This window comes from Hordeum vulgare, chromosome 3H (genome assembly GCF_904849725.1).
Source record: "Hordeum vulgare subsp. vulgare chromosome 3H, MorexV3_pseudomolecules_assembly, whole genome shotgun sequence".
NCBI lineage: Eukaryota > Viridiplantae > Streptophyta > Magnoliopsida > Poales > Poaceae > Hordeum > Hordeum vulgare.
In genome coordinates this window covers 523103968-523123291 of record NC_058520.1, presented here as the reverse complement: position 1 = coordinate 523123291, position 19324 = coordinate 523103968, and the positions used below count along the sequence as shown (strand labels likewise).

Here is a 19324-nt window from a genome sequence, read left to right as displayed (position 1 = left end):
AAGATGTCTAGGATTTATTCCCATTTGACCGAGTCGAAGGCCTTTCTAATGTCCAACTCGAAGAGAAGGGAAGGCGTCTTGCGCTTGTGGAGGCGACGAGCATAGTTACACGCGTACACGAAGTTGTCGTGAATGCTCCTCTTTTTTATGAAGGTGCTTTGGGCATTGGAGACAAGAGTGTCCGTATGAGGAGCAAGACGGAGCGAGAGAACTTTAGCGATGATCTTGTCGATGGTACGGATGAGGCTAATGGGCATCTAGTCAAAAGTGCCTTCCGCACCGTCCTTCTTGGGTAGTAGCACAACATTAGCAGAATTCAGCCATTGAAGGTTGGATGTGTGAAGGGAATCAAACCAGTCTATAACTCGCATGATATCATGTTTGATAACCTGCCAACACTTTTTTAAGAAGACCCCTGAGAAGCCATCTGAACCGGGTGCCTTGTCGCTCGGCGTCTCCTTAATGGCCTCTGAGACCTCCTCCTCCATAATAGCGGCTTCAAGAGGTTGTGGAATGGTTTTAACGTACGTGTCATGAATTTTTCCCCGACGTTTCTGGAGTAACATGCATGGTGCTATTTCTGATGGTTTTGGCTGTGGAAACTCGCATTAGTCGGTCACTATCTAAGGTGGTCACCATACTGGTTTGTTCTTCATGGTTGCGGCAAAAGCTCCTTCCATAGTACTTCCTTCGTTCTTAAATATAAATCTTTTTAGGTGTTTCACTAGAAAACTACGTACGGATGTATATAGATATATATTAGAATGTAGATTCACTCATTTTGTTCCGTATGTAGTCTCCTGATGGAATCTCTAAAAAGACTGATACTATATATTTAGGAACGAAGAGAGTATTTTATTGGTACCATCTCTATATCATCTATTGAGTTTTTTCCAGGGACGAAGCTAGGATAAAAAAATTGATGGGGTCATGTAGATGGCACTGGGTTCATCCTTCTATAAATGTTAGTGATTAGTACTAAATTAATAAAGTATTTTCAAATTTCACTGGGTTGACCCCAGTGCCTATAAGGCAGCTCTGTCCCTGGTTTTTTCTAAACCAAGCGGGAGGATTGCATGTATATATAGATATATTTTTACCCCGCAAAAAAATAGATAATTATTTTGTCTTTGGAATTGAACTCCCACCCTCCTTTCAAGTACCTCCACGGCTCCACGGGACACACACCAGGCTAAATCGGACTGTGTTGATTTTGAACGGTCGGGCCACGTATTAAATAGTGCGACATCTCTGTGTTATATTTTTTTTTGCGGGGTACATCTCTCTGTTATATAAAACCTCGTTAATTTATATATGTCTTCAAGCAAACCTCAATAAGCAGGATTAGGAATCAAAATATGAGCAGAAAGAAAAGGAATAAATAGAAGGGATAAACCACTCCCTATCTAAGCGAAGGAAAGTAAGTGAAAAAAAAGGAATAACACTCGTGGTGCCTTAAGAATGAAAGGAATTAACCAAGGAACGAAATGAATTGAAATTCTTTATGCCCTTAAGAAGGAATGTGTTGCTATTGATGCAATTATAGAAGAGAAGGAGGGAGAAAAAGAGAGCGGATGAAAAGAAGGACAAAAGTGCTAAAGGTACGGCCTCTTACTGGCGACTACGGACCCTTGCCTGTAATTCTCTTCACCCCTATAAAATTCACCCGGGTGTGGCCCCTTCTCCCTCCTAATCTAATCATAGTTTGAATAAGCAGTATCATCCCGTAAGACCATGTAACCCTTCGTCGATGTAGCGTTATTTGGAAAAAGGATAAGCTGAGACACGGGTGGGATGCCATGTTGGCATGAAGGGCGTGGACCTGTTTGTGTGGGAGAGAAGGAATAAAGGATGGATAACATGTGATCTTTTTTCTCTCACGTTGCAACACACAGGTATGTTTTTAGTACATCTTATGCGTATTCCATTTTTCAGGGAAAACGGACAATGTTTTGTCTATGTGCTTGAAGCATGGCTACCTTACATCTAAGTTCGAGCTTTCCCTATTCGGATCATCTCCGCTCCACAACTGCAGCTCCCAGAGCGAAGGGAGCTGCAGCACAATTTTAGAAAATGGCTCAAACCGAGCTTCTCGTGCGAATGGGAGTTTTGAGACACGAGAGGTTTCGAACAGGCTCTAAGTCTTCCTCCGTCCGATATGTTTGCGCTTGAATTTTCATCCATTGAAGGTAGTTCAAGCATGAGGCATCAAAAGTTCGAGCCTCTTCCATTTCTCCCGCTTTCACGGGTCGCAAGGAACTGATTAGCGATCACGTGCGACTTAATAGAGTACTACCAAAATCAACCGCATTGCATCTGCATGCTCCTTGGGCAGAGATATGTGCAGCCCCAAAAACGAAGCTTACCCTACCTTACGAGCTACACTACCGGAACGTGCAACGCACCGGCACCACCAACATGGGCCTCGTCCGTGATTCACCACCAGCTGCTGATCGTGGCGGCTGCGGCTGCGGCCTCGCCGGGCGCGTCGCAGAGCACGCTCTCGATGTCGTCCTCGAAGAAACCCACGTCGCCCGGCACCGGCAGGTCGGGCAGGTCGTCCGAGTCCGACGGCGGTGGCCACCCTTCGGCGCCGCCGCCGGCGGCGACGCGCGTGCGGCGGGGCGGGTACCTGGCCTCGAAGTCGGCGCGGTCCACGCAGAGCGCCTGCAGGACCACGGCGATGGCGCGGTCCACGTGGTCGGCGTCGTCGCGGAGCACCGGCGCGGGCGGCGGCTCTCGCTCGACCTCGAAGTCGGACTCCGGCTCGTCCTTGGGCTCGATCTTGGGCGGTAGGAACAGCAGTGGCGCCGGCGCCGGCGCTGCGGCAGGCCCCGGGTCCGGCTCGGCCTTGGGCTGCGGGCGGTCCACGTAGCAGCCGGCGTCGAAGTTGGTGACGGCGCCGTGGCCGCGGATTCGTATCGCGGCGAGGTCGTAGGCCCTGGCTGCCTCCTCCTGGGTATCTGGAGGGAAAATGCCAAAGCACAACACACCTTTCAGAAAGAGAAAGCTACGTACGTTCTGCGTCTCCTCCCTCCCCAGAGAAAAAGCAAAATAACTGCGCTATGTGGAGCCCACAAAACAGCTCTACTTGCTGATACACATGTAAAAGAGCGAATTAGAAGCATGAAATAAAGATTAATCATCTCACACAGAATGACATAATCACATGTTCTCGAGATTTATTCACAGAAATGTACTAACAGTATGTACTGTAAGTTCAAGGGCACACCGAATATTCCCAAGTAGGAGTACCGCGTGCCGGCAGCGTGACCGATCCTCGCCTCCCACCGGCCGTTCGCGTGATGCCTGCGGCGCCAATAAGTTGTTATCATGATATATTCGTTCAGTAAGATCACTGGAAGCACTAACAACGCAGCCAAATTGCACGCTTCTTCTGAAACTTCACCGCAGATACAGCTGCTAATCTGACTGTCAGAGGATACGGACACACTCACACAGTGCTCATTAGCTCGAGCTGCGTACCTTGTAACTCCCCTGTACCTGGAGACGCCTCTTGTGAAACCGCAGCTGTTCCGCCTCAGCCTGGCCAGGTACTCCTCCCGTGTCACCCGCTGCATCCTCTCGCGCTCCTGCCTGTACGTGTCCACCTGCATTTACATTTATCACAGCCAAATCCTATCAAGTTCCACTCTGAATAAACTGAACAAAATCAGCAATCCGAGAAGTAGTACTAGCAGTAGCACTGAGACAAGTCAAGGCAGGTAGGATTGTCTCTGAACTTACTGGGAAGTTGAGGAGCCCGCAGTCTGAGCCCCAGCACTTGAGCGCCGCGAGATCATGGGTGCGAGCTGCTTCCTCCTCTGTCTTGTAAGATCCTGCAAGGAAACACAAGATCATTAAGGATGATCTTAATCCATGTATACGCTGCAGTGGTTCCACGGTGTCTTGATGCTTTCGTGCTTATGTTTTGGACGCATGCATATGCATGGGGACAAGGATATAAAAACGAGCTTTCCACTTTACCAAGGCGCTGCTGCTTTTCTTTTTACCCTGCTTTCCCCTCAAACAAAGGAGAATGTGGTTGCAGAATTCGAAATTCGAAAACTAATCAGAGGAAGGCTACCATGGACAATGCAATCTGGACTTTGGAAGCATACAGAATAATTTGTGAATCGTGGGCATTGGAAAGCATGCGGGCTTTTTCAAGAAGCGAGAGGATCTTGAACTCACCCAAATAAACTAATGGAGAGACATGAGGCAGGCATGGATGCGTATCAACATTCGCCAATGTCGAGGCAGACCAACAGAAGATTAATTGCGAACAGGATAGAGAAGAAGAATGTCAGCACATAGTAAAAGATAAAACTAGAGAGTGATCAAGAGCAAATCAAAGAAAACAGAGGCAGATTGTGTCACCTTGTTTGCCTTTCCTGCCCTGGGCCGTGCTCCGGCAATGCCTGTCCCACAGGTGCGCCTCGTACCTCCCTGAGATGCTGTGCCTACATCAACGGGCGAACACCCCGTCAGACACGAGACCGACCACAGACGGCGGCGCGTCGGAGGCAAGCAAGAAGGGGAGGAAGCGATCCTAGCTCACCTGGTCACGCCTTTGTGGACGGACGACCTCCTCGCCGGGACAACCACGGCGGTGCCGCTCCGGCCCCTCTTCTTCCTCTTCCTCCCGTGCGTCCGCGCGCGGGACGGCGCAATGCGGGAGGCCCAGGGCAAAGCGGACGCCGAGGAGGATGAGGAGGGGGCAGGGGAGGGCGGGGCGGCGCCACGGCAGGGCTGCTTCTTGGTCGCCGTCATGGTGACCATGGTCACCGCGGCTCTGCTTTTGATCGTTCCTTCCTTCCCTCGAACGGCCTGGGAGTTGGGAGTTGGGACCAGGCAAGCGAGGTTTCCACTAATGGGAAGGAGAACGGAGGCCGGGCAGGTGAGCCCTGCCTATGTAGAAGTGGCAGTGGGGCGATGCTTTAACCGGTAACCACACCACATGCTGCTTTGGGGAGCGACGGGCTTGACGGCGGTTAGGTTAGGTCGGCCGTGGGGGGGGGGGGGGGGGGGGGGCTTTCACTGGGTCTGGTTTGGTAAAAGGAGGCAAACCGGGGTTAAGGGCTGACCGGACGGGGGACGAGGGTTTTTGGAAGCAGAGTGTGGTGGGTGGTGGGCACGTCGCGTCGCCACGGGGTTTTATGCGCGCGGTGCCCGGCGATGTGGCTATGTGAGGTGATCGGGTGGGGGCACTTTTACGATCATGGTCTCGGGTGTGATCGCGTGAATTTTTGGATGCCTCGTTATATTCAACTGAAGAGATCCTTGAAAGGGTTAGCAATACAGGATATTTTCATGCCGAAGCCAAGGGAAGACACAGGAAAAAATGATTGCTTTTCTATATCAGAAAGAGAGGCATCTTAGCCCCTTCCGGAAAACCCTAATTACCGCGCAAATTGACACGGCTTCACACAAAGAAAACGCTAGTGGTGGATGATCTGGGCCGGCCCATTAACAGTTACGGGGATGCTGGTTTTGAAAACCTTTTACACTTTCTGAGTCGGTTTTTTCTGGTTTTTGAAACTTTTTAGAAGATTTCCTGAACCGGTTTTTCTGTTTTTTATTCAAAAATGTTTTGGATTTTTAAAAAAATATTACAGAATTTCAAAAAATGTTTTGAAATTTTAAAAAATGTTTTGTAAGTTGAAACAATGTTTTGGAATTTGAATGTCTTTTCCGGAATTTGAAAAAATGTTCCGGATTTTCTAAAAAATATTCCGGAATTTAAAAAATGTTCAGCAAATTTTTTTAAATGTTTGTATTTTTTCAAAAAAGTATTCCAATATTTCAAAAAAATGTTCCGTCATTTAAAAAATATTCCAAAATTTCTAAAATGTTCCGGATTTTGAATTTTTTTTCCAGACTTTGAAAAAATGTTTCATAATTTGAAAAATATAGAAAAAATTTTATTAAAATGTTTTGCAACAAAATAATAAGCTGGACCGGCCCAGTTGGGGCGAGCCGAAAATGGGCTGGCCCAGTCGGGGGCGCCACCCGTGTGCGGCGTGCGACTCCTTGCGGCAACGCTCGGCGAATAGGAGGTTCCGCCCCCTCCTACAGCATGAGCCCTATGTCGTGACCCTTCCGAGTCCCCTGCCAACACACATCTACGCCGCCTCTCGCCATCTCCTACGCTCTCGTGTGACAAATTCGATGATTGTTCGTTGCTGCATATTGCTTTCGGCGTACTGTACACACGAGGATATTTTCATGCCGAAGCAAAGGGAAGACACAGGAAAAAATGATTGCTTTTCTATATCAGGAAGAGAGGCATCTTAGCCCCTTTCGGAAAACCCTAATTACCGCGCGTTGCGGCAAATTGACACGGCTTCACACAGAGAAAACGCTAGCGATGGATGATCTGGGCCGGCCCATTAACAGTTGCGGGGGATGCTGGTTTTGGAAACCTTCTAGACTTTCTGAGTCAGTTTTTTCCGATTTTTGAAACTTTTTAGAAGATTTCCTGAACCGGTTTTTCTGTTTTTTATTCAAAAATGTTTTGGATTATTCAAAAAATATTCCAGAATTTCAAAAAATTGTTCTCGGTTTTAAAATTTGTTCTCAAAATTCAAAAAATGTTTGTGCTTTAAAAAAATTTCATGCTTCCAAATATGTTCGGGGTTTTTCCAAATTTTGTTCTCAAGATTTAAAAATGTTCGTGCTTGAAAAACTTGGTTTCGATTCCAAATTTATTCATGATTTTTCAAAATTATTCTCGATTTCAAATTTTGTTCTCAAAATTTCCAAAATGTTCGGCCTTTAAAACTTAGTTCTCGCTTTCAAATTTGTTCGGGGTATATGAAAATTGTTCTTATTTTTAAAATTTTATTTCCAAGATTCAAAAAATGTTCGTGCTTTAAAAAATTGTTCGCGCTTCCAAATTTGTTCACGTTTTTTAAAAATTGGTTCTCCAATTTCCAAAAATGTTCCTGCTTTAATTTTTTGTTTGCGCTTTCATATTTGTTCGGGGTTCTCAAAACTGTTCTACTTTTTAATATTTTGTTCTAATGATTCAAAAAATACTGATACTTGTTCATGATTTTTCAAATTTGTTCACGTTTCTTCAAAAAAATTCTTCGAACTAAAAAAATGCTTTGGTTTGAAATACAAAAATAAAAGGAAAAAGGAAAGAAAAAACGAACCAAAAAATTCGTTCTCATTTTAAAAAATTGTTCTCAGGATTCAAAAAACGTTCGTGTTTTCAAAAAATTGTTCATGCTTCCAAATTTGTTCGAGGTTTTCCAAATTGTTCTCTATTTCAAAATCTTGTTCTCAAGATTCAAAAAGTAAAAGTGCTTTAAAAAATTGTTCGTGGTCCCAAATTTTTTAGTATATTTAAAAAATATTCTTGGTTTTAAAATTTGTTCTCAAGATTCAATGTGTGTGCATTAAAAAAATGTTCACGCTTTCAAATCTGTTCTCTCATTTAAAAAGCATTCATGTTTTCAAAAAATGATTGAGAAATTCAATGTTTGTTCATTTTGATTAAAATAAAGAAAAAAAGAAAACAGAAAGAAAAACGGGCCAAAAAGAAAAAAATAAGCAGAAAAGAAAAGGAGGGAAACAAAAAGAAGGAAATTATGAAAAATTTGTAGACAAAAAAAAAAGTTGTGCCGTCCCAATCGGGCGCCCCCCTTTGTGTGGGAGCGACCCCCTCCTACAACGAGCTGCGGGTAGGAGTTCCCATCAGACAACCTGTCAAATTTCAAATCAATTCGAAAATAATTTATACACATTTTTAAAAACATTATTTGAAAGATGCCGCGGGGGCGAATGCGTATGTGGTTGGTGTCAACATGGTCGACGATCAAACGAAGATGATCGACAACTACGGACGGATGCAAGTTTTTTTTAAATACCGTCAATGAAGTGCCGATGCAATGCGAATGATTCGCATGATGCGATGATGAATGCGACAAACAAAATAATAACACGACGATTACAGAATAAAAAGAAGAATCTTCTGGAACGTCGGTCCGCTATCGCAGCTCTAGTTCGATCCCTCGTGATTGATTTGCTCGTTCCCTTTCGTTTTCTATTTTTTTTTCTTTCTTCATTTATTTTGTTTTTTCATCAGTTTTTTTGTGTTTCTTCATGGTAATTTCGGTTTTCTTGTTAGCAGATATCCCTTTTTTGTTTCTTTCTTGGGTTTCTTTGGTTTTCTTGTCTTCTCTTTTGTTGCTTTATCTTTTTTGCACTGATTTTCTCCTATTTGTCATGTTTTATTTGTCTGATTTTTTTTTGTTTTTACCAGATTTCTTTGCCTCTTTCCCGATTTTCACTGGTTATTATTTTCTTTATTTCTCCTTGCTTTTTCTTGGTTTTTGTCGTTTTTTTATTATTTCTTGATTTTGACTATCTTGTTTATTTCATTCTTGTTTTTCATCAGTTTTATTTGTTTTTTTTTGTTTTCTATGGTTTCATTATTTTGTGTTGATTTTCTTTGGTTCTTCGTTTTACTTTTCGTTTTTATTGGGTCCCTTCATTTTTTTTATTTCATTGTCATTTTTACTAGTTTATTTTACTTCGACACATGTATACTATTATAGTACGCACTACATTAGAAACATATTTTGTACACACATTTAACATTTTTATTATAGATGATTAATTTTTTCATAAATTATTATTTTTTACTCTTTTATGTCCATTCTACATTTTTGGTATATTTCTTTGAAATATATTTTTAATACACTTTAATATTTTCGAAATACAATGTTAACATTTATTAATACATGATCAACATCTTTTAATACATAAAGAATATTTTTCAGTGATAAGAAATATTTCTTCACACGCAATGTACATTTTTTTCATACGTTAGGAACATTTTTATATACCTGTTTAGCCTTTTTAGAATACATAATTTTATGATATATATAATTTATGATGTGTTCTTTCATTTTAATGTATGGTGTACATTTTTCGTATACACCAGGAATATTTTTATACAAGTTTAACAATTTTTAAATACTTGATCAATGTTTTTTAATTACATGAACAACCTTTTTCTTACACATTGTTACTTTTTTGTGTACAATTCCGTATACACGAGAAATATTTTTGTATGCACATTTAACAATTTTAAAATATTGATCAATTTTTAATTCTTTTCCCAGCCCACTACATTACAGTCGGGCTGGCCAAGACAAACGGGAAAACAGGCACTTGCCTTACTTATTATTACTGACACTGGGCAGGGTCGGTGTAGGCAGCAGGCAGCAGCTATCCGTGCGTCCATCCACGTGGCCGTTGGTGCGCCGGAATTGATTGCCCGGTCGTGAGTCGTGACCGAGCGTCGACTTCCACTCCCGCTCACCACTGCCACTGACAGAATACAGGCCATCAGAACCAGATCCCGGGCTAATGTCCCGTCTCGTCCTCTTAAGGGGTGTTTGTTTCCGATGACTTTTTGTGCAGGGACTAAAAAAAGTCTTAAAAAGTCTCAAAAAGTCCCATGTGAAACAAACATGAAGGACTTTTAGGGACTAAAGTGGGCTGTTTGGCACTATTTGGAAAAGTACCTATGGTAGGGACTTTTTGAGACTTTTTCCTACCCTGCCCCCGCATCGCATCGCGCTCCCGCTCGCGTCTCCCACCTCGCCCGCCGTCGCCGCCGCCAGTTCCCTCGCCCGCCGCCGCCGCCGCCGCCAGTTCCCTCGCGCCCCCACCAGCCGCCGCCGCCAGTTCCCTCGGCTCCGCCCAGGCAGCGCCCGCGCCGCAGCAGCCTACCGCTCCTCGGCGGCGGCCTCCTCCTCCTCGGTCGTGCCCGACGCACTCGACCGGAGCTCCGACGCCTACGCGCGCAACGCCGCCGCCGTCGGCGGCCTCCTCTCCGACCTGCGCTCCCGCGTCTCCCAGGTGCGTGCGCGCCGCCGGTCTCTCTCTCCCTTCCTTGACCCGACCCCTTCCTCTCCTTGACGAAACGGGAGGCCCTGCAGGTGCTGGGCGGCGGAGGCGCGGGGGCGGTGAAGCGGAACGAAGGGCGGGGAAGCTGCTCCCCAGGGACGACATAGTCTTTTTACATGTCATTTAATGACCTTTAATCCCTCTTTAGTCCCTGGAAACAAACGGGTAGGGACTAGGGACTTTTAAGTTGGGACTAAAAAAAGTCCCGGGACTTTTGAAACAAACAGGGCCTTAGCTAGATAAGGGGTGTTTGTTTTCAGGGACTTTTTGGTGTAGGGACTAAAAAAAGTCCCAAAAAGTCTCATGTGAAACAAACATGAGGGACTTTTAGGGACTAAAGTGGGCTGTTTGGGACTATTTGGAGAAGTACCTTTGGAAGGGACTTTTTGGGACTTTTTCCTACACTGCCCACCGCATCGCGTTATCCACTCCTCGTCTCCTCCAGCCGCTCGCGTCTGCACCTCCCGCTCGCGCTGCCGCTCGCGTCTCCCACCTCGGCCGCCGTCGCCGCCGCCGCCGCCAGTTCCCTCGCCCGCCGTCGCCCCCGCCAGTTCCCTACCCCGCCGCCACCAGTTCCCTACCCCGCCGCCGCCCCCACCAGTTCCCGCCGCCGCCGTCGTCGCCAGTTCCCTCGCCCGCCGCCGCCCCCGCCAGTTCCCGCCGCCGCCGCCAGTTCCCTACCCCCCCCCCCCCCCCCGCCGCCGCCGCTGCCAGTGCGCTCGGCCGCGACCCCTTCCTCTCCTTGACGAAACGGGAGGCCCTGCAGGTGCTGGGCGGCGGAGGCGCGGGGGCGGTGAAGCGGAACGAAGGGCGGGGGAAGCTGCTCCCCAGGGACAACATAGTCTTTTTACATGTCATTTAATGATCTCTAGTCCCTTTTTAGTCCCTGGAAACAAACGGGTAGGGACCAGAGACTTTTAAGTTGAGACTAAAAAAAGTCCCGGAACTTTTAAAACAAACAGGGCCTAAGTGGCACACATGGTGATGGGTCAGATAAGGAGGCAGGCCAATTGACGCTGCTCTCACGTCACCACCTTGGCCGCTCAACGATTGAATTAGTCTGAACCATGCCCAATGCAGTCGTTAGGCGCGACGGCATATTCTTCCAGCCGATCACTCGTCACGACCCGGCTTATCGATTTGGTTTGTTGCGTGAGAAAAGTCGAGTGAGGTTCCCCGGGGGAGATCAGCATCTCAGCAGCATGATTAGATTACTTTACACGCGGCGGAGATGTCTTGTGCCAACGAACCAAGTAGAGTGGGATGGCGCCCGCAGAGAGTGCCCGTTTATGTCAAGTACTATGAGCTCTCCAGCCCCGGTGGTCGCCATCGCTCTTCTATCACCACATGGGCAGCGCTTGGCTTTATTCTATTTCTCGTGGCGTCCGTCTGCTTTCTCTTTCTCCGGCGTCCATGGTTGGAGGCGTAGGACTACATTATTGTCACGCTATCGCCACGTTCTATTGTTTTGAGTGTTCGAAAAGCGATCGCATGATACAAAAAAAAATGCTTTACCGGCGTTGCCAGGCCTGCAGTTGTGTCCAATCTAATAATAAGATAAGAAGAAAGTTGTGAAGTTATACTACCAGTCCAGTTTGCAGCTAGAACTGAATCGGTATATCCCAGATTGGACTTGGAGTACAATAAACAGGGCGAATTGCCGAATGTATTGGCAGCCGTCTGTGTATCCTATTCTTTTTCTTCAACGAGATTTTCAACCGGATCCATTCTTCACAAGAATGGCCGTTTATCTTATTCCGAACCAAATTGGCCTGCAGATATAAAATTCGGATGGGCACATGACCGTGCACCGAAGCGGCTGCACACGGTCTTCGCTACAATTGTCACCTTTGTAGGGAGCCGATGCACTTAGCTACCTGAGGTTGGTTTTTTATTTATTTATTTATTGAAGGAAGCATTTTGTTCTTCCTTGTCTCTCCGTCATGGATGCACACAGTCCCTGTTTCATTTACTTGGCATATTAGCTTCGTTCATGTCAAGCTCTATAATATTTTGTCAAGTTTATAGAAAGTAATATGAATACTCGCAATAATAAATATATATTGTGTGAAAATATATTTAATAGTGAGTCTAGTGGTATTTATTTGGTATTGTAGATGCTTGTACCTTTTTAGGACAACACTAGGCACGGGGGTCGCACCCGCGTCTTGCCGTGGGGCGGCCCAGCTAATCACCTTCCAATTTAAAATTAACACCCTATTAATCACCTTATATATACTTTAAAAAGTGATGCCGTGACTGCCGCCAATCCGGTCTCTCTTCATCATGGGTAGGTATAATGGCGTCATCAAAGATAAATATTTAAAATTTGAAAAGTTTTATCTTTGAAACAGTCAATTCGATTAATGATCTATTTTCATCGTTGACTTTGTTTCGATGAGATCTTTGAAACTAGATCCCGTGTCGACATGTTTTAACAAAAAAATCCAAATATACTTGTCACATTTGTTGCACTTACTTGTCATATTTTTAAGCACTAACTTGCAAGATAAAAATAATTTCATTGTTGTCGTGGGTATAAGCCTGACAGTAGATGTGTAGGGTACGAAAGGGATGAGCAGAGCCTTAGCTACGGCGAGGTTGTATGAGTTCAGGCCCCTCTGCGGTGGAGGTAATAGCCCTACGTCTCAGTGCTCAGGGAGCTTGTTGTCGAGTGGAATATCGAATACAGTGAATTGCTAACCCCCGCACCAGTGGGGGAGGGTGGCTTATATAGAGTGCGCTGCCCTCCACAACGGTTCGGTGCACAGGGGTGGAGTAGTGGCGAATAAATGCCTACGTTACAGGTAACGTACGTCTTAAATGCCAATAAAGGCACATGGAAACGTATGACCGTTTCCCTCCAGGGGGGTTACGATGCACAGAGTGGAATCCAGTCGGTTAGTTTGATAAACTCTGAATGCTAATCTCCGACTAGACGGTCGACGATCTGTTACCGACTGGATGGAGGGAACTCCTTAGTTCAGTCGGAACTGACTAAGGGTCTTATCCCTTATAAGGGGTAGTCCTTGGGTTGGACCTACAAGGCAGGCCTATGACCCTACCCTAGGACTATGACCCCATCATTGGTCCCCGAATGGATTGGGGTTGGAAGGACGAAGCGATGCTTGAAGTTTGGATCCGACTGGAATGGATGTGACTTTGGCGTTGCTTGCCTCGATCCATTTAATCTTTTCTGACCAACGATCCGAGTGGAATTATTTGTGGAATAAACTGTCGGAAACCGAGTGCTTCCAAGGTATCTCTTGACGCGACCAGTCAACTGACAGCGGCGGATTTTCCGGGATCCTCAAATTTCGGTTACCGCGCGCTCAGCGGGGATGACGCCATCGCGCTCGAGTAGCGCCTGACGCCTCGATTCTCGCACCTTCATCTTCTCCACTGATATCGCCGCGGTTGGTCTGGGGATAAGGTTTCGGGGCCACCTGCCAGTGACACAGTCGGAACCTTACTTAAACCCCAGCGGCAAGGGTTTTCTCGTTACGCTCGCCGAATCTCTTGCCTTTGCTTGCTCCGCTCCTCTCGCCTTCCCCTGCGCACCCAAGCTTCCTCCTTTTCCTTCTCCTTCGCGGACCCGCAGCTTCCGCCATGACCAAGGGACAAACCAGCAAGCTGGAGGCGAAGAAGAAGAAGGGGAAGGCGGCGGCTCCTGCTCAGCGGCGGCAGCGAGCGTTGCCGGCGGGGTGGATCCAGGGGGACTTCCTCCCCTCCACGGTGACGGAGGAGGATCTGCTGCAGCTGGTGGAGCACGGGATGATCGTGCACAAGTCGTGGAGGCTGCCGGCGGAGAATGAGATCGAGCCGGCGCCCGGGAGGGGGAGCGCGTCCTGCTGCTCAGCCACTTCGGGGTTTCTCTGTGCCCCCGCATCCTTTCTTCAAAGGCATTATGAACCACTTCGGGGCGCAGCTTCACCACTTTCTCCCGAATGCTATAGCTCATCTCTCTGCTTTCATAGTCCTGTGCGAGTGCTTCATCGGCTGTCCTCCCCATTGGGGGCTGTTCAAACATATTTTCTCTGCTAGATCCCAAACTATCAAACGACTTCACCAGTCGGATGATAAGACACACCTTCTCCAGCTCTGCGGAGGCTTAGGTTTCCAGAAGAAGAGTAGGAGTAGTTATCCTGCCCTTCAGCTGAGTGAGTCGGTTAGGAACTGGCAGTCGACGTGGTTCTACTGCCAGGACGTTGCCTGCCCGAATGCCACGACAGGGCTGCCTCCCTTTAGCTTAGATCGACCCGCTCTGCCTAAGCAACTTGCGCTCACGAAGGCGGAGAAGGTCGACATCCAGCCTCTGGTCGACGCACTCGTAGATGTCGTCAGAAGGGGAGTCACCGGCATAGATTTGCTGGAGATTTTCCTCGGTCGGCACATACAACCACTGCAGGCTCGCGACCACGCCATGTGGCACTACACGGGGCCCGAAGACTCCACTCGGACCAACGTCTTGGGCGTGACCGAGGAGAAGGTGGCGTCATGGGCGCTCCAGATCACAGGCGCCTGTGAGAACCCCAGAGGATCTCGGCGAGTGAGGGCTTTCTGTGCGGACAATCCTCCTCCGAACCAGGTGAGTACCATTTGTCGAGTGCACGTATCTGTCTTAGTTTTATTGCTTTCTTGAATCTCTGACTGGCGTCTGATGTCGCCGACTGTATTCTATGCAGAAGTGGACCAACTAGTTTTCTCCTGTCTCGAACGGGAACCCGACCGAGGAGGAGGAGGAAGGCAGCCAGGAGGGCAGCGTGGAGAGCGCCGAGTATGTCTCCGACAGCGGGGAAACGAAGGAAGAGTCTAGTGAGGAGGAGGAAGACAAAGAGCAGGACTCGTCGCCCCCGCTGCGGGAGCACCGAACCAAGCGTCGACCTGAGCCTGCAGTTCCCTTGGCCCCTCCAGCATCCTCGAGTGCTCCGCCCACTGCTCCCGTGGTCCCGAGTGCTCGGAGCACCAAGAGGACTAGGGACGTTGCTGCTGAGCCTGCGGGTCAGCCTTCCAAGGTGGCTAAACCGAGCGGATCTAAACCTCAGAAGGCTTTGCCGCGGATGAGGGTCACTGTTCCCGTCACCTCAACGTAAGTGCATTGTTCTTCTTCTGATATTCAATTGAACTCCTGTTTGATGGTCGAATGAATTTCACTCGACAGGGTTGCCACCTCTGCCACCTCTCCGGCGCGCCAGGAGGATGATCCCATGGACGCGGACAACGTCGTCTCGTCCCAGCCAGGTGCATTGTAGGGATTCCGAAAGTTTTATATTATCGCATCGTGAATTCTGTCTTCGGTCTTGCCCCTTTCTTTTTCTGAGGTCTCGCGTCATTCGGTCTGGCAGGGGTGATTTATGTGGATGAGGGTGACCAGGGGAGACCTGAGCAAGCTGCGGAGCCTATCCTTGAGGCTGTCCCGCCAGTTACTGCTCTCGCCGCGGATGTGCCGCCGACTGAGGTGATGCCGCCGACTGAGGAGGCGCTGGTGGCTGCTGAACCGACTGGAGCGGGCCTTGGGATGCCCAAGGAGCTTCCAACGATGCCAGACCCATCAAATGTCGAGTTCAACGTCCAGCGCCTCCTGGAGGATCAGGTGGGAGCGGCCAAGGGGGCCATGGTGCAGGCGGAGCTGATGGCGGGAGAAGCCAAGAAGGCGTACGACTCCATCGCATCCTTGTACCAGCGGAGCTTGGAGCTGCGGGACGATATCCGAGTAAGTGGGCTAGTAAGTATTTACTTTTCTCTTGTAACCCACTGGGTGTGCTCGGATACCGTATGATGTTTGCAATGGGTTCACTCTGAGTGAACCCAGTGGGTGTAGTCCCCGAGACTTCTGTCGAGTGCTTGCACCGGCAGTTGTCTTTATGCATATTGTCTTTGACTTGGTCAGATCCGTAAATAATATGGTCGACTGCTAACGGTTGGGGCACTCGGAGTGCACCTACTGTAAGAGTCCCCGAGAGTAATTTTACTCAGGTCGGGTAGCATTAGCCTTGTAGGCGTAGGTGTTGTCATGTATCTCAATAGGGCGGACCTGTTTGAGTTTCATGCCAGTGGGGTCACTCTCAGTGAACCCACTGGCTGTAGTCCCCGAGACCGCTGTCGACTGCTTGCGTTGGCAGGGGTCTGAAGAACTTAGACTTTTTAGTATTGGATTTGTCTGATCGTCTCTTGGCGCTGGCTGGCAGAAAACTTGCGAGATGGGAACGGCGTATGAGACTCTCAGGGCTGAGAAGGTTCAGTTTGCTGGTGAGCTGGATGCGGCACTGGTTGCAATGGCTGGCATGAAGGATGTTCTGGTGGAACGGGAGAAGTCGTTGGAGCAGGCCCATGAAGCGAACAAGGCACTGACTGCTGAAGTTGAGAAGGTGAAGGCGCAAAGGTCTGATCTGATGGGGCAAATGAATGTGCTGAACAAGCGGTGTATAGCGCAGGAAAAATACGTCAGTGACTGGTCCCGGAAGATGATAACGCGTCTGGGTGGTAAGTCCTATTTTTCCGAGTGCTTGTGGTATGTGCGTTACACTCGGCGCTTATTGTTTGCTTGTCCGGTGTTTGCAGATTTTTGCATGGACACGGAGGCTGAAGCAGCTGACGTGGAGCGGTCGATTCGTGAGAACATTCCACTCGGTGAGGACGCCAATCGAGATCTGCTCCGAGCGCACATTCGCCTGGGCAAAGTTGGGCCTTTCATCGGTCGACTGAGAGAAGTCGTCTACCGGATCGACAAGGAGCTTTGGCCTGAAGACGAGTCTCAGCATGAGATGGAAGGCTTGATGACTCGGCTGGAGGAGATCCCAAACCGAGTGCAATCATGGAAGAAGTCTGCGGCTCGTTGTGGTGCAGACGTTGCGCTGTCCCTTGTCCGAGTGCATTGCAAGGAGGTGCGCGAAGAGAAGCTGAAAACGTTGAAGGTCGCCAACACGAAGAAACTTCGATTCGAAGACTTCATGGAAACCTTCCTTGAGAGTGCCACCCGCATCGCCGATGGGATCGACTTGGACACATTCGTGGAGCCCTCCAGTCCTGGCGCCAATCCGGACGACGCTTAAGAAAACTTTTACCTCGGTATGCCGAGTGTTGGTTGTAAGAAACCTTGGCCACTTCTGTTGGCCGTCACATTCTTGGTTCGGTGCGGGTAAGCTTGATCCGCACCGAGTCAACTATCCTTAGGTGAACTTCGAATTTAAATCAAATCTTTTGCTCTTCTGTTGCCAAAGAGTTGTTGACACCATTTTGGCTCGAGTTTTTGTTTGGCTTTTCTTGTTGAAGCCAATGGCAAACATGCGGAGCATGTAATTGGCAGTTTCCTTGACATCTGTGTGAACCTCTCTGAGGGTCTGCCAAGTCACCGAGTGGATCTGTAGGATACACTCGAGGGTAATAGAGTACTTAGGTGATTCATGATCGCGGCTAAGTCTTCGAGTGCGACAGATATGCCGCACTCGGAGCGAGTTGTTACCCATGTAATTGTCAGTTGTCTTGACATCCACATGAGCCTCAATGAGGGTCTGCTGAGTCGTCGAGTGGATCTGTAGGATACACTCGGAGGTAATAGTGTACTTAGGCGATTCATGATCGCGGCTAAGTCTTCGAGTGCGACGATCATGCCGCATTCAAAGCGAGTTGTTACTCATGCAATTGTCAGTTGTCTTGACATCCACATGAGCCTCAATGAGGGTCTGCTACTCATGTAATTGTCAGTTGTCTTGACATCCACATGAGCCTCAATGAGGGTCTGCTGAGTCCTCGAGTGGATCTATAGGATACACTCGAAGGTAATAGAGTACTTAGGCGATTCTTGATCGCAGCTAAGTCCCCGAGTGCGATGTTTAGTGTACACTCGGAGAAAGAGAGTACTTAGGCGATTCTGGATCGCTGCTAAGTCCCCGAGTGCGACGTTTAGTGCACACTTGGAGAAAGTTAGCACTTAGGCAATTCTGGATCGCAGCTAAGTCCCCGAGTGCGACGTTTAGTGCACACTCGGAGAAAGTTAGCACTTAGGCGATTCTGGATCGCAGCTAAGTCCCCGAGTGCGACGTTTAGTGCACACTCGGAGAAAGTTAGTACTTAGGCGATTCTGGATCGCAGCTAAGTCCCCGAGTGCGACGTTTAGTGCACACTCGGAGAAAGTTAGTACTTAGGCGATTCTGGATCGCAGCTAAGTCCCCGAGTGCGACGTTTAGTGCACACTCGGAGAAAGTTAGTACTTAGGCGATTCTGGATCGCAGCTAAGTCCCCGAGTGCGACGTTTAGTGCACACTCGGAGAAAGTTAGTACTTAGGCGATTCTGGATCGCAGCTAAGTCCCCGAGTGCGACGTTTAGTGCACACTCGGAGAAAGTTAGTACTTAGGCGATTCTGGATCGCAGCTAAGTCCCCGAATGCGACGTTTAGAGCACACTCGGAGAAAGTTAGTACTTAGGCGATTCTGGATCGCAGCTAAGTCCCCGAATGCGACGTTTAGAGCACACTCGGAGAAAGTTAGTACTTAGGCTATTCTGGATCGCAACTAAGTTTTTTTTTTGAGACCGGAGTCTTCGACCGCGGAAGAATTTTGGATCTGCAAAAGCTCAATCTGCTTTATATTATTTCACCAATACTTGTTCTTTACATTGCTTCAGTCGACGGTCACGTGTAGAAGCGCTTCAGGAGATCTCTGTTCCATGCTCGCGGCTCGTCTGTCTCCCTGTCGATGTTGTAGAGTCTGTATGCTCCGTTGTTCAGCACCTTGGAGATGATAAAGGGTCCTTCCCAGGCAGGAGCCAACTTGTGAGGTCTTTGCTGATCCACTCGGAGCACCAGGTCGCCTGCTTGGAACGTGCGACTCCTGACGTGTCGTGCATGAAAACGCCGTAGATCTTGTTGATAAATGGTTGAGCGAGTCAGTGCCATCTCGCGCTCCTCCTCTAGAAGGTCCACTCCATCTTGACTTGCTTGTTCAGCTTCAGCTTCGGAGAAGAGTTCGACTCGTGGGGCATTGTGAAGCAAGTCACTCGGAAGGACTGCTTCTACTCCGTAAACGAGGAAGAACGGTGATCGCCCTGTAGATCTGTTCGGGGTTGTGCGAAGACCCCAAAGCACTGAAGGTAGCTCGGTGACCCATGCACCAGCGGCATGTCCCACCTCTCGCAGGAGTCGGGGCTTCAAACCTTGCAGAATAAGTCCATTCACTCGCTCTGCTTGTCCATTGGATTGAGGATGCGCCACGGATGCAAAATCCACTCGGATACCTTGGCTTGCACACAAACCTTTGAATCTGTCCGAGTCAAAGTTTGTCCCGTTGTCCGTGATTATGTTGTGAGGTACACCGAATCTGGAGATGATGTCCCTGACAAAATTGATGCATGTTAGGGCGTCGAGCTTCTTGATGGGCTTGGCTTTAATCCATTTTGTGA

The 19324-nt window shown here is 48.2% G+C and overlaps 1 protein-coding gene and 1 pseudogene across 1 annotated transcript; one reads left to right on the top strand and one right to left on the bottom strand.

The window, feature by feature from the left end:
• Nucleotides 1–2436: 2436 nt before the first annotated feature.
• LOC123441964 (AP2-like ethylene-responsive transcription factor At1g16060) lies at nucleotides 2437–4782 on the bottom strand. The gene is made up of 7 exons (XM_045118121.1): nucleotides 4562–4782; nucleotides 4381–4463; nucleotides 4195–4203; nucleotides 3748–3839; nucleotides 3487–3611; nucleotides 3233–3309; nucleotides 2437–2963 (listed from the first exon to the last, which is right to left on the bottom strand). Exons 1-7 carry the CDS (start codon nucleotides 4780–4782, stop codon nucleotides 2437–2439), a joined length of 1134 nt encoding a protein of 377 aa, XP_044974056.1.
• A 4762-nt stretch (nucleotides 4783–9544) lies between these two features.
• On the top strand, nucleotides 9545–10054 carry LOC123440400 (annotated as a pseudogene).
• The last annotated feature ends 9270 nt before the right edge of the window (nucleotides 10055–19324 follow it).